General features: G+C 39.4%; 2 protein-coding genes across 2 annotated transcripts; both read right to left on the reverse strand.

The window, feature by feature from the left end:
* Positions 1 to 5,809: 5,809 nt before the first annotated feature.
* LOC105117363 (uncharacterized) lies at positions 5,810 to 11,366 on the reverse strand. The gene is made up of 2 exons (XM_011015012.1): positions 9,673 to 11,366; positions 5,810 to 9,339 (listed from the first exon to the last, which is right to left on the reverse strand). Exons 1-2 carry the CDS (start codon positions 11,364 to 11,366, stop codon positions 5,895 to 5,897), a joined length of 5,139 nt encoding a protein of 1,712 aa, XP_011013314.1. The 3' UTR covers positions 5,810 to 5,894.
* A 6-nt stretch (positions 11,367 to 11,372) lies between these two features.
* Positions 11,373 to 12,899, reverse strand: LOC105117365 (uncharacterized). Its single transcript, XM_011015013.1, has one exon. It carries the CDS (start codon positions 12,897 to 12,899, stop codon positions 11,373 to 11,375), a length of 1,527 nt encoding a protein of 508 aa, XP_011013315.1.
* Positions 12,900 to 14,241: the final 1,342 nt, after the last annotated feature.

Below are 14,241 nucleotides of genomic sequence, written 5' to 3' on the forward strand. Positions count from 1 at the left end.
ACTCGGTACACCGCGCCACACCAGATCGTAGCCCATTCAATCCTGACCGTCCGATCAACTTGAAGATCAAACCAATAACAATCGCACGATCTGTTCATTCGAGATCCAACAGTGCCCAAGCTTTAGACGCACGAGTGCACTATACACTCGTCCGCACCGCTGCAGAACCCAGAGCTTCTTTCTCCTCTCGCCGGCGATTCTCTCTCTCTCCGCCCATCTCCCCTTTCCGACCGTTTCAAGCCACGAAACCACCACAGAAACGTGCATCGACTTCTTTGAAGCAAAACCTTGGTCGTTTTACACTTTTTCACTGGCGATTTTGGCCGGAAAACGGTCGCGACCTTCATCGGCCAATCGACCTTCAAGGCATCGCTTCTCCCTCCTCAAACATCAACGGCCAACGAGACCACCACCATCAGAATCCTCGTCCTCAGATCTACCACAAGCAACCATCGTTTGGCTGGAATCGCACCGGAAAAATTCATCGCCGTCAACAGTAACCTTGCGTGAGCCACACGCGCTGCCAGTGGCATTTTCATAAATTTTCGATAAATCCGAGGGTATTTCAGTCTTTTGCCTATACAGGGGTACTCATGTAATGTTTTATGATATTTTATGTTATTTTTTGATATTTTTATATATAAATACTTGTAAATTTTTGCATGTGAAAAAAACAAAAATAAACCAAAATAAATAACGACGCGGGTTCAACACCCATTTTATCATATCACTATTCATGGGTCAAAAACCCAATTTTCAAGAATTGATATATCTATTTGTCAATGATATCAAAATAATTTTTATTTTATAAAATAAATATTATTTGTTGACACGTCTCTTTTATTTATAGAAAAGGACCGATGTCAAAAATTCAAATACCAAATATGGATTATGTCCATTATTATTTATTTTGGTAAATCAGACATAACTCTCCTTTTTACGGATAAATATCGACATTTTAGACAAAGTCTCCTAATTTTAGGGACTGATGTCATTTTTAACATGTCTCCTATTTTTAGGGACCGACGTTAACTGTCGCACCCTCGCGTGCGGAGCGCGGCGTCGCGGCGACCGTCGATTGATTTCGGGGTCTCTTAGTTTTATTTTTGTGTAAAAGAGAGTCGCCACCTAATATTATGGTCACTAGGAAACCTAACTAGTCTTTCAGAGATTCTAAGGAAAGGGACTGGTTGCGTAAAGGGAAGGTGTTAGCACCCCTAGTACGCCCTACCTAAGGTAAGCTGCTTGGTGTTTGTCTTATAATTGCTATGGTGTTGGTGTTTTCTAATCCCATCAGTTTTTCTCGGTTCGATTGTAACTAGATTTCTTAAGAAAGAAATCCAAGGAGATTCAATGCGCTTTACAAGCTCATTTTTTTCTTGGTATTTCAAGAACTCGTAAATCGTGAGGGAGGATAAAAATTTAGAAATCTAGGGTGCTTTAAACGCCTATTTTTGCCTTAGTACTTTTGTACTCTCACGGCTCGTAAACCATGGAGAAATTTTTTTTGAAATGTCCTCGATTATAATCAAGGCTTCTTTCAAGGATGTGTGCGGATTTATTATTCCTAGAAAATTATCTTGGATATTTACCACTCCGGGTTTCTTTATCCAAATATTAACAGTGAATAATAACAAATTATTCCCAATAATATTTTGGATGTTCATCCTTTAAGGATTTCTTCATCCAAACATTAGTGGTAAATAATAGATAAATTCTCCCCAAAATAAGATTTTTATATTTTTTGGAATATTGGCCAACACCCTTTGGAATTTTACAAACATGTTGTAAAATCCATAAATGCAAGAAAATAATTTGTGTTTAAGAAATTCATGCGAAAACACATTTTTCAAAGCTTCCAATATTTTTTCTATATAAAAAAAAATTCAAAAAAAAAAAATATGTTAGGGTATTGGCCGTATGCAACACACAAGAAAATAATTTTTTTATATGTATTTTTTTTAATACACCAACATCACAATTAGACATAACGCCAAAATAAAAAGTAACAAACCATCATTTATATTACAAGAATTACAAGAAACTTGAAACAAATCATAAAAATCATTCAAAGCCAAATCAACTTAAAATTTTGTACACTGGAACTAACTAAATCCATATGAATAAGGGAAACAAAGTCTTGAAACTGAAATTTTGAAATTAAAATCCTAGTGCATGTGACCATGACTCATGACTAAGTTTTTACAATCCGGGAGTTCATACCACGGTAATTTCATAAAAAGGAAGAACTTGGAATGGCATGCTTTATATATATATATAAATGGAAATTAACTCCAAAACAGTGATGATCAATGGCAGGAACAAACAACCCCTTTTCCCCGGTTCCTTAATTCCAAAACAATAAAAGGAAAGAAATAATTAATGGCAGGAACAAACAGCCCCTTTTCCCCGGTTCCTTAATTTCAAAACAGTGAAAGGAAGGAAATAATTAATGGCAGGAACAAACAGCCCCTTTTCCCCGGTTCCTTAATTTCAAAACAGTGAAAGGAAGGAAATAATTAATGGCAGGAACAAACAGCCCCTTTTCCCCGGTTCCTTAATAACAGCCACCCATCCGCAACTCAAAACCACGGCAGACCATAAGACAAGGGAAGCATTCATTGTACAGTCTAACCTTGAAAATAAATGTGCAAAACAAAGAACGAATAAGGAAGGCAGCAAAGGAGGAGAAAATTAAGACTTACCTGCAGGTTTCACCGTTTCCTTTTCTGCAGAAGATGAGGTACAACTAAACAAGTGTTGCTGTCAAACTTTAAAGCAAATCCCCTTCTCCGTCTTGTCTTTTTTTTTCTTTTCCCTTATGGTCGACCCCTCTTGGTTTTTTCTTTTATTTTCTGCTCCCTTCTTTCGTTCTTTTCTGCTCTTTTTTTGCTTTCGTTCCTCTCCCTTCTGCACTCTTTTCTTATTTTTTTTTTTGCCGCTTTTTGATCTCTCCTTCTCCTCCCCGCCCTAGGTCATTAGAGGGGCTTATATATAGTCTAACCTATATCTATTTAGGAAGGATTCAATGCATTAATCCTAGGACGCAAATCCCTACTGATTTGCAGTAAAAAAAACGCAAAAGGAAACTGTAATATTCTGATTTTGTGGTGGTGTTTTACGTCTGATTTCTTTCCAGTTTTGGAGGATGGTGTGGCTCTTTTCTTTCCTTCCATAGGGCCAGCTGCTCCCTTTGAAATGAGGCAACAAAAACGTGGTCTTTAGCTCCAATAATCAGAGGCGATGAGAAAGGAAAAACAGCAGAGAAAAGGGAAAGCAATCAGATGCAGGGTGCAGCTGCAAAGTCTTATTTTCCTTAATCGGTGTGGTAAAAATCCTTTCATTTATGATGATCCACGCCCCCTCTCCAGCTTTCCATATCCTTCTTCAATTAAATCCCTCATTTTAACACTTTTCGATTCAGTCCTGGGTCCCGAAAAAATCCTTCGAATCAGTCCCGCAAACTTGGGTCAAAATCCTGCTTGTGACAGAATCCTCTATTTTCACATCAGAGATTCAAACGTGCAGAGCTTGAGCTTCTGATATCGAAATCGAGAAATTCAAAAACCAAAATTCATCTATGCGTGTAGGATTACAATTTTGACAGGGATTTAAGGCGAGATATAATCATTTTATAGGACAGAATTGGGCCGCGATCTCGTCGGTCAAAAAGGGTCTCCTGATCAGATTCAAAAAAAATGACAAATGTCGAGCATCCTGATATGACTGGGAGTACCCTAAGAATGAACCAGAAAAATCGTGATGGCAATAGAATTTTTTCGGTGCAAAACTTGGGTCAGAATCCTGCTCACGGCAGAATTCTCTATTTTTCACGTCAGATATTTAAACGTGCAGAGCTTGAGCTTCTGATATCGAAATCCATCGATTTGAAAGTCAAAATTCATCTATGCATGTAGGATTACAACTTTGACAGAATCAGGCCATAATCTGGTTGGTCAAAAAGGGGTCTCCTGATCTAAATTCAGGAAACTGACAATGCCAAGCATCCTCGACTGAGAGTCTGCCATAAGAACAATGAGCCCTAGGACCCAATCAAGGTGTAGGTCCATTCTTCAACATGTCATGAGTGATAGAATATAGTTGGGATGGTCAGATATTGCACGAACCCAAGTCAGAATCAGGGTCTAAGTTGGAACAAAACAACAAAAAAAATAAATAAATAAAATTGCGGCAGCAGTAGAACTAGGTTTTTCTAGTGCCACTTTCAAAGAATTTATTTCAACCTTACAGCCCATGTAAAAGAGGAATGAATTTATCATTATAAAGAATCCTAATTAGCCTAAGAATCCTGACAATTTCGGTAGCAGTGGGGAAGGATAAAAAGAGCAGGAGATGGCTAAAAAAATGAGTAACAACAGATGCCCCCTCTTTACAAAACTTGCGAAGCTAAAACTTGAGTAGCAAGTTTTGTAAAGATAAATTAATAAAACTGTCAAAACTCGATGCCTTCTTAAATATGGTCTCATTATTAGGTGACCTATATGTTTCTCTATTCAAAAGAATTTTAAAAGTGGTCTAAATGCCGGGTGACCTGCCCGTTTAGAAAACTCCATGCTTTGTCTTTTTTTTTTTTTGAAGAATGATTTCAATGTCGGGTGACCTGCTCGTTGTAAGATTCTTTTAGAAAAAACTCCACTCTCTTTTTTTCTAAAAAGTAGTCTCAATATCGGGCGACCTGCCCGTTGTCAGATTTTTAGAAAAACTCCACGCTTTTCAAAAAAGTGGTCTCAATATCGGGCGACCTGCCCATTGCCAGATTTTTTTAGAAAAACTCCACGCTTTTTCTAAAAGGGTGGTCTCAATGTTGGGTGACCTGCCCGTCGTAAGATTTTTAGAAAAACTCCACGCTTTTTCTAAAAGATGGTCTCAATGTTGGGTGACCTGCCCATCTTAAAATTTCTTAGAAAACTCCATGCTTTTCTAAAAAACCGTCTAAATATTAGGTGACCGGCCTATCTTAAAATTCTTAGAAAACTCCACGCTTTTCTAAGAAACGGGTTCAATATCAGGTGACCAGTCCCTCTTCAAAATTTTTTTTAGAAAACTCCACGCTTTTTTTGATGAATGGTTTCAATATCGGGTGACCTCAAGGAATGAAGCAGTGCTGGTTGGCAATTCCTATCCTTTTCTGTAGTTTTGTAGACCTGAGATTTTGGACATCAGTGAAATTTATTTATTTATTTTTTCTTTTCAAAAACTTGGAACTATTTTGGCCTTCATCACATCTTCTCCTGCCAAGTTAGTGTTATGACAGTATAGCATGCATGTTTTTTTTTTTTGTTACCTATTTTGGAAACATAGGTCCCCCCCTTCTATTGTAGACTTATTGAGCTCTTATTTCCACTTGTTTGTCCAACTCGTCTTCTTGAAACAAAATATGCTCCACGCGTTATACTTCCTATCCTCTTGGTGAAGAGATCTTTGGTTCCTTATGGGGCCCTTTCTTGATCCATTGAATATTGTCTTTTATTATTATTTTAAAAGGAAAACTCAAAAGATTTGGTTTTGTTCATGAAAAACTGAAACTTTCAATGCAATTGGCAATTCTCATAAAAGATTTTTTTTTTTTTAGAATTTTTTTATGATGATCCCCCTTTTAGGGCTTTGGTTCACCCCTATGTGCACTTCGTACACTTCTTGCCCCCAGTGTGGTGTGCAAAAATAAATAAATAAATAAATGTCAAGTTTAGATTTGATTTGATTCTCTCCAATTGATGGAGTCATCTCCTTAGTCATGTGTAAGAAAGAAAAAAACATTGTTTGAGTAAAAGATTTCAGATGTTATGAGATCATGCGTTTTATGAAGAAAGGTGCTTTACAGAGAAAATTCATGGCCAAACTTTATTTTATTAATTGGCAGATTACGGAATACATCAAGCGTAATATTTCCTTACAGAATCAGAATTCACTGGCCTAACTAGATCTTCTCCATCCATTCTAGATAACAACAAAGCTCCTCCTGAGAATGCTTTCTTCACCACATAAGGACCCTCATAGTTCGGCGCCCATTTACTTCGATCTTCTCCTGGTAAAGGCACTATTTTCTTCAATACAAGATCTCCTTCATGGAATCCTCGAGGTCGAACCTTTTTGTTGTAAGATTTGACCATCCTTCTTTGGTAGAGTTGATGATGATAAATTGCGGCTATCCTTTTTTCACTGATCAGATTCAGCTGTTCATATCTAACTTTTGCCCATTCCACCTCTTCCAACTCAGAGTCCACCAGTACTCTCAATGAGGGGATTTCCACTTCTAAAGGCATAACCGCCTCCATTCCATATACCAACATGTACGGGGTGGCTCCTGTTGAGGTTCGAACTGCGGTGCAATATGCGTGAAGGGCAAATGGCAACATCTCATGCCAATCCTTATAGGTGACTACCATCTTCTGAATAATCTTTTTGATATTCTTGTTAGCAGCTTCTACCGCACCATTCATCTTTGGTCTATACGGCGAAGAGTTGGAATGCTTAATTTTCCATTTAGCGCAGAGTTCTATTATCATCTTGCCATTGAAATTCTGGGCATTATCAGTTATAATCTTTTCTGGTGGACCATATCGACAAATCAAATCTCTCTCAATAAATTTCTTCACTACTTTTTGCGTTACATGAGCAAATGACCCGGCTTCTACCCATTTTGTAAAGTAGTCAATAGCCACAAGAATAAACCTATGACCATTGCTGGCTTTTGGGTTTACAGGTCCAATCACATCAATCCCCCACATCGCGAAGGGCCATGGAGATGTCAAGTTAAATAGAGGAGCTGGAGGGGCGTTGATTTTGTCACTATATACTTGGCACTTATGACATTTTCGGACATAGTCGATGCAATCCTTCTCTAATGTCATCCAGAAGTAACCGGCTCTTTGCATTTTCCTGGCCATCACGTGTCCATTAGCATGGGTTGAGCAAATCCCTTCATGGACTTCTCGTAACGCGCTTTTTGCCTCAAATTCATCCAAACATCTCAATAAAGTCCCGTCGAATGATTTCTTATACAAGATCTCCCCATCAAGATAAAAATTTATTGCCAACCTCCTCAAGGTCTTCTTGTCGATTTTGGATGCCCCCATGGGATATGCCTGGTTTCGGATGAAATTTTTGATATCATAATACCAAGGGTTTCCATCCACTTCTCTTTCAACTGAGCAACAATGAGCTGGATTATTTCTAATATTGATGTGTACTGGTTGTACCTTGTGCCCAAAATCTATTTTGGCCATAGATGCTAGTGTAGCTAAAGCATCTGCAAACTGGTTTCCTTCCCTTCCTAGATGGGTGAACTCTATTTCCTCAAATTCTTCAGCCAGTTTCGACAGGTATTCTTGGTAAGGCCTTAACTTCTCTTCCTTGGTTTGCCATTCTCCTTTTACTTGGCAAATGATCAGCATTGAGTCTCCATACACGTCTATCTTTCTAATGTTTAACTCCAATGCAGCTTCTAAACCAAGAATGCAAGCTTCATACTCAGCTGTGTTGTTGGTGCACCCGAACTGCAGCTTAACTAAAACCGGATACTGCTTCTTATCAGGAGAGATTATCACTGCACCTGCCCCATTGCCACATACATTTACAGCACCATCAAAGTACATAATCCACCAATCTGATTTCTCTTCCTCGATTGCAAGCACATCTTCATCGGGAAAATCAAAGTCTAATGACTCATAATCTTCCATAGCATGGTCAGCCAAGTGATCGGCAATAATACTCCCCTTTACGGCTTTCCTTGTCATATATACTATGTCATACTCAGCCAATAGAACTTGCCATCTTGCAATTCGGCTCGATAAATAGGGCTTTTCACAAATATACCTCAACGGGTCTAATTTGGAAATTAACCACGTAGTGTGATACAACATATACTGACGTAATCTCTTTGCAGCCCATGTTAGTGCGCAACACAGCTTCTCAATCACAGTATACCTAGACTCATATTCCGTGAACTTCTTGCTCAGGTAATAAATGGCCCTTTCCTTCCTTCCAGTTTCATCGTGTTGCCCAAGCACACATCCCATTGCTGTTTCTGTTATTGTTAGGTACAATATCAATGGCCTTTCTGGTACAGGAGGAACAAGCAAGGGCGGATTCAACAAGTATTGCTTGATTTTCTCAAAGGCCTCTTCGCACTCTTCATTCCAAATTCCTGGGTTCTTCTTCCTTAATAAATGAAAGATTGGGTCACAAGTCGTGGTTAATTGGGATATAAACCGAGCAATGTAATTCAACCTTCCTAAGAAGCTTCTCACATCTTTCTCAGCCTTGGGAGGTGGCATAGATTGAATAGCCTTTACTTTGTCGGGATCAACTTCTATCCCTTTGTCACTCACCACAAATCCCAACAATTTCCCAGATTTCACCCCGAACGAACACTTCGCCGGGTTAAGTCTCAACTTATATTTCCTTAGTCTTTCAAACAATTTCTTTAATATTTGGACATGATTTTCTCCCTCTCTAGATTTAGCAATCATGTCATCCACGTATACTTCAATCTCTTTGTGCATCATGTCGTGAAACAAAGTCACCATAGCCCTTTGGTAGGTGGCCCCGGCATTCTTTAAACCAAATGGCATGACTTTGTAGCAAAAGGTTCCCCATGGTGTTACAAAGGTTGTCTTCTCCTTATCCTCTTGTGCCATTTTTATCTGATTGTATCCTGAAAACCCATCCATAAAGGAATATGTGGAGCTACGTGCTGCATTATCAACTAACATATCTATGTGTGGTAGAGGGAAATTATCTTTAGGGCTAGCCCGGTTTAAGTCCCTAAAGTCCACACAAACTCTGATTTTACCTTCCTTTTTGGGTACCACCACTATGTTTGACACCCATTGTGGATACTTGACTACTTCCAAAAAACCAGCGTTCCATTGTTTTTCAATTTCTGCTTTTACTTTGATTAAGACCTCCGGATGAGTTCTCCTCAACTTCTGCTTAATCGGTTTGCATCCATCCATCAGTGGTATCCTATGTACTACGATATCCGTATCCAAACCAGGCATATCCTCGTAGGACCAGGCAAAGACATCTACGTAATCTCTGAGCAGTGCAATCAATTCTTCTTTCTCTTCAGAGGTGATCAAAGTCCCTATTTTCAGCTCTCTCTTGATTTCTTCATTACCTATATTTATGGTTTCAAGTTCCTCTTTAGCGGGCCTCCAAGCCTGTTCATGTTGTTCTATTAATTTTGTGAATTCCCCTATGTTTTTCTTCTCCCATTCCTCATCTTCTACAGCGACTATGTATTCTTTAAAGTTTGGCCATTCATTCTCAATGTAAAGTGTAGGTGTTGTTGTGGAAGATCCGCTTTCAGGGTTCCTGAAAGCGGGAAGTGATGTGTAAATGCATAGTAAGACATCAAAATGAAATTTGAAAAAAAAATGCATAATCTCATTAAAAGGAAAAAGATTGGCTCAAAAAAAAAATAAAAAAATCCAATTGACATCTTGAGCTTCGATTGTCAATGAATAAAAGCAAAATAAAAAGACAACCAATCATAAATAAAGTTATAATCCAACAATCATTGTTGATTACATTTTGAAAACCAATGGAGCTTCTTGGGTCTCCCAATTCTGGAACTTCTCTCCTTCGGCTAGCTTTCGAACAAAAGTTTTGGCAGTAACTTCCTCCAAAGTGTAGATGGTTAATTACGGCAACTCTTCATCCTTTCTTCCGGATTCAAACTTCTCAGCGACGTCCTCGACTTGATCTTCCTCCAGACAGTTTATGTTTATTGAAGAAAGCTTTTGAAGGAGGTTTTCATGTCCCTTATTAGGTTGCATCACGTATGCAGCCTTTGGAAAAGAAATCCTGATAGGAGGGATGGCTAAGCTCTCTTCTTCAGGCTTTCTTCCTTCAATCCTTGCCATTCTTTTCTCCCTTCTTGCACCAGCAGCTCGCTTGTAATCCTCCTTCTTAGGCTTATATCCAAGCCCAAACCTCTGTTCTGTAGTTTTCAGCTTGATTATATCAATCAACTCACATTTTCCTTTCTCGATATCATATGGGAAAGGAATCTTGTGCTTTAAAAAGCTTTTAGCGGCCATTTTGGTGGCCTCTGAAATTTCTGGTTTCCTCACCACAGTGTTCTCGGGCACCCACTCGGTATTCACAACCTCAAATGCATGAAGATTTTCATCCTTACAATCTTCAGCTTCAATAAATGGAACTGCCACATTTCTTACCATCGATATAGTCTCCTCAGCCTTAACAGTCACTAGGACACCATTAGCAATGTACTTCAAACATTGATGCAACGAGGAAGGGACAGCTCCTGCAGAATGTATCCATGGCCTTCCTAACAAAATGTTATAGGAAGGGTGTATATCCATTACTTGAAGGGTCACTAGAAAGACTTGTGGGCCCACAGCTAGTTCAACCTCAATTGTCCCTATCACTTTCCTTGGCGAGCCATCGTACGCTCTAGCCATCATCACACTAGGTTGCATGTGTGAGGGATCTATCGGCATTTCGTCCAGTATATGTCTTGGTAACACATTAAGGGCTGAGCCGTTATCGATGAGAACTTTACCGATGAGACAATCTTTACATCGTACCGTGACATACAAAGGCTTGTTATGTCCTGTTCCTTCAACGTCAAGTTCATCTTCCGTGAAATATAGGTAATTGGCAGCATGGATCCTCCCTACTAGATGCTCCATAGTCTTTTGTTCAATATCTTGGGGTACATAGGCCTCATTCAGTACTTTTTGCAAAGCATTACGATGCGGCTCAGAGCTGAGTATTAATGACATGATGGAGATCTTGGCAGGGGTCTTCTTTAACTGATCCACTATACAATACTCACTATGCTTCATCAATTTCAGGAACTCATTTGTTTCTTCCTCAGTCACAGGTTTATTCACCTCAAAATCTTTATTTAGGTCCAACACCTCCTTGCCCTTAGCCTTTCTTTGCTTCTCTAGTTCTTCAGGTGTGAAACAACGACCACTCCGAGTTAGCCCACTTATCTCAGTTTGAAACAACGACAAAGGAGTTTCGACATTCGAGGTATAACCATAATCTCCAGGAATCGCTCTATAGTCTACTTTGTTTGCATATGAGGGCTTAGTTAATACTAGTTTTGAGAGCCCATTAGCTGTTGATTGGACTCTGCATTTCCCCTGATTCTCTATCATCTCTATCTCTTCATTATCTATGGCAGCCTCAATCCTTAGCTCTCCTAAAGTCAACATTCTCACAACCTTTTGATGAAACTCAATGCATTCATCAATGTGATGCCCTTTCTTTTTATGGAATGGGCAAAAATCATTTTTCCTCATGCAATGTTCAGATGGTTTCTCCAAATGTCCAGATTGTACCAACATCTCGCATAGCCTCGCCATGGTCACTCATAGCACTTTCTCTTTGCTACTGACCTCCATAGTATTCACTCCACTACCACCTACAGCATGTTTGGGTAGAGGGTTTGAATTCACATTAGGCGAATCTTCAAAAGTAACCCATTCGATTTTGATTAACTGTGATACCCTCTTTTTAAAAGCCACGCAATTCTCGATGCTATGACCCGCATTACCAGCATGGTATTCACAAGTCAACTCGGGATTGTACCAAGTAGGGAAAGGCAGTTGCATAGGCGTCAACTCGGGGTTGTACCAAGTAAGGAAAGGCGGTTGCATAGGCGGTAATGGTAAGGGAGCTATCTGTCCAATACTTAGCAACTTGGCATATAACTCCTTTAGGGTTATTGGCAACGGTGGTAATGGTTCTTCTAGTTGTCGGTTGTCTCTCCTTTGGTAATTGTTTTGGTTGTTGGTTAGGAATTTTGTTTGATGGGGTTGGTTTGGTATGGAGGGTTTGGAAAAGTTAATGCTAGTGATTTGGGAGGTAGGTGTTTGGTAATTTTGGTAGTTTCTTCCTTTCCCTTGATACCTACCTTCTAGGTTATTCACCTCGGTTTCCTTTTTCTTCCCAAAAAAACCCTTCTTCTCTACAGGTTCTGCAATTCTCCCATTTCGGATTCCTTGCTCAATCCTTTCAGCAATTCGCACAGCATCATAGAAATGCTGGGCTGAGCTACCCATAAGATGTTCATAGTATGGGGCCCTAAAAGTATTGGCAAACAGTGTTACCATCTCTGTCTCTATTAGTGGAGGTTGTACATTGATAGCTTGGTCTCGCCACCTTTGAGCATAAGCTCTCACGGACTCTTGAGTTCCTTTCTCCATGGTAATCAAACTGGTTCTATCAGGAGCAATCTCAAGATTGAACTTGTATTGTTTTAAGAAAGCATCGGCCAGATCTGTCCATTTCTTGATCTTAACGTTGTCCAACCTCATATACCAGCTAAGAGCCGATCCTGTCAAGCTATCCTGGAAGAAGTAAATTAGCAATTTATCATCATGGATAACTTCTGCCATCTTGTTATAGTACGAACGAAGATGGGTCTTTGGGCATTCCATTCCGGTATACTTAACAAACTCCGGAACTCTAAACTTCTTTGGAATTACGATGTTAGGCACTAAACATATTTCAGCGGCCCTAATTGGGTCAAATAAATCATTTCCTTCAACTGCCCTTAGCCTCTCTTCTAGAATAGTCCACTTATCATACCCTTCATGATTAGAGAATCTGACGTCTTGTGGATCCTCGTTTGTTAAATCCATCGTAACAGGGATTTGGATGGGCCGAATGGGATTAGGATGCTGCTTATTTGGTGTATTTTCCCCTGTGTTTATAGGTGCAATAGGGACTTGAGCTGCTGGTGGTGCTTCATCAGGTTGAGTAGACGTTCCCTCTCCATCTCTAGCTCTCAACATTTGCTCTAGCATACTGGTCAGGTGCGCCACATCATTCCGAACTCCTTCAAGCTCTCTTTGGTATTGAGTTTCAGATTGTGACCTTTCTTCATTTTCCATTCTTGTTCTTTGTCGAGTATTGTGGATTCTAGAAGGGGGACCTATGTTTCTTAATCTGCAGATGCGTGTATAGATGTATGAGAAAATGCATGATTGAGAATGTTGTGTATATTAGGTATGAATGCAATCTTCTTATGAACGAATAATAGCCACCACCTTATAGGTTCTCTTGTCACATTGCTAGGAGTACTGCCTTTCAAGTCGTTTGCTTGAATCATATTCACCAAGAGATAGATTTTGCATAAGAGGATGGGTCAACACCCTTTTCATTAATGCTTGATAAGTTTATTACATTAATAAATAAAAAGAAAGTACAAAATATATTAATCCCTTTCCTCCCTAAACTCTCTAGCCAAAGGTAAGAAAGCAAAGCCGCGATTCTCAATCTTCCCTAGAAAGGCATCGGTTTCAGCAAGGCTTCGACGATAGCGAATGATGTCTCCTCCAACATTCCGCGCATTGATTCTAATAATTCGAGCATGTGCCGCAGCTTCATCCATTTGCTCATCTGTCTTGGTCATCTTCTCTATAAGCAACATGTTGGTTCTGTTCAAAGCAATGTTGTTGGCGTCAATTTGATCCTTGTGTTTTTCCATTGCTGCTAGCTTCTCATCCAAATACTTCACCTTTTCACGTTCCTTGTCAAGTTTTATCCTCATAACTTTTATCTCATTCTTCTTAACTGCTAATTCTGTTTCAACAGCCTCGAAACCTTTCTTTTTACTTTCTTCTTTTGCAATCCCCATTGAACGGCTTTCCAACTTTATATATTTCTTGTTCAAATCCTCATACTTCCCAATCTTATCCATCAATTCGAATTGGACTTGTGCAAATTTTTCTTGGAAATATTCTGCACTTCCTTGGCAATCGTTAAGGTCAATCTCTAATGCTTCAAGTTCAGAGCAACTTTGCATTCAATCCAAACTCATCCTTCTTAGCTCCTTCTCACTTTCTTCCTTAGCAATCTTCTCCTCACCCAGCTTTAACTCAAGCTTTGTTATTCTTGCATCTCTAGATTGTAGTTGCTCATCTAGAAATGCTCTCCTTTTATCTCCTTCCAGCATCATTTCTTCCAACATTGCCTTGTCTTTTCTGCTTTTGCTCAACTCTATCCGAAGTTTTTCCACCTGTCTTCTCAACTCCTCTTCATTATTGACCCTCTTCCTCTTAATAGGCTCTTCTACAGTTTGGGGAGATTGGACTCCTACACAAGGCATGGCTGAAAGAGCTAGATTTCTCCATTTTGCATATTCTTCACTTGCACTTGGATCCTTTAAACCTTCTATCTCAACCAAAACCAGATGCTTCCAATCTTGTTTGATGATCTCCAAAACTTCTTGCG

Source organism: Populus euphratica, unplaced genomic scaffold (assembly GCF_000495115.2).
Source record: "Populus euphratica unplaced genomic scaffold, PopEup_1.0 scaffold1317.1, whole genome shotgun sequence".
NCBI lineage: Eukaryota > Viridiplantae > Streptophyta > Magnoliopsida > Malpighiales > Salicaceae > Populus > Populus euphratica.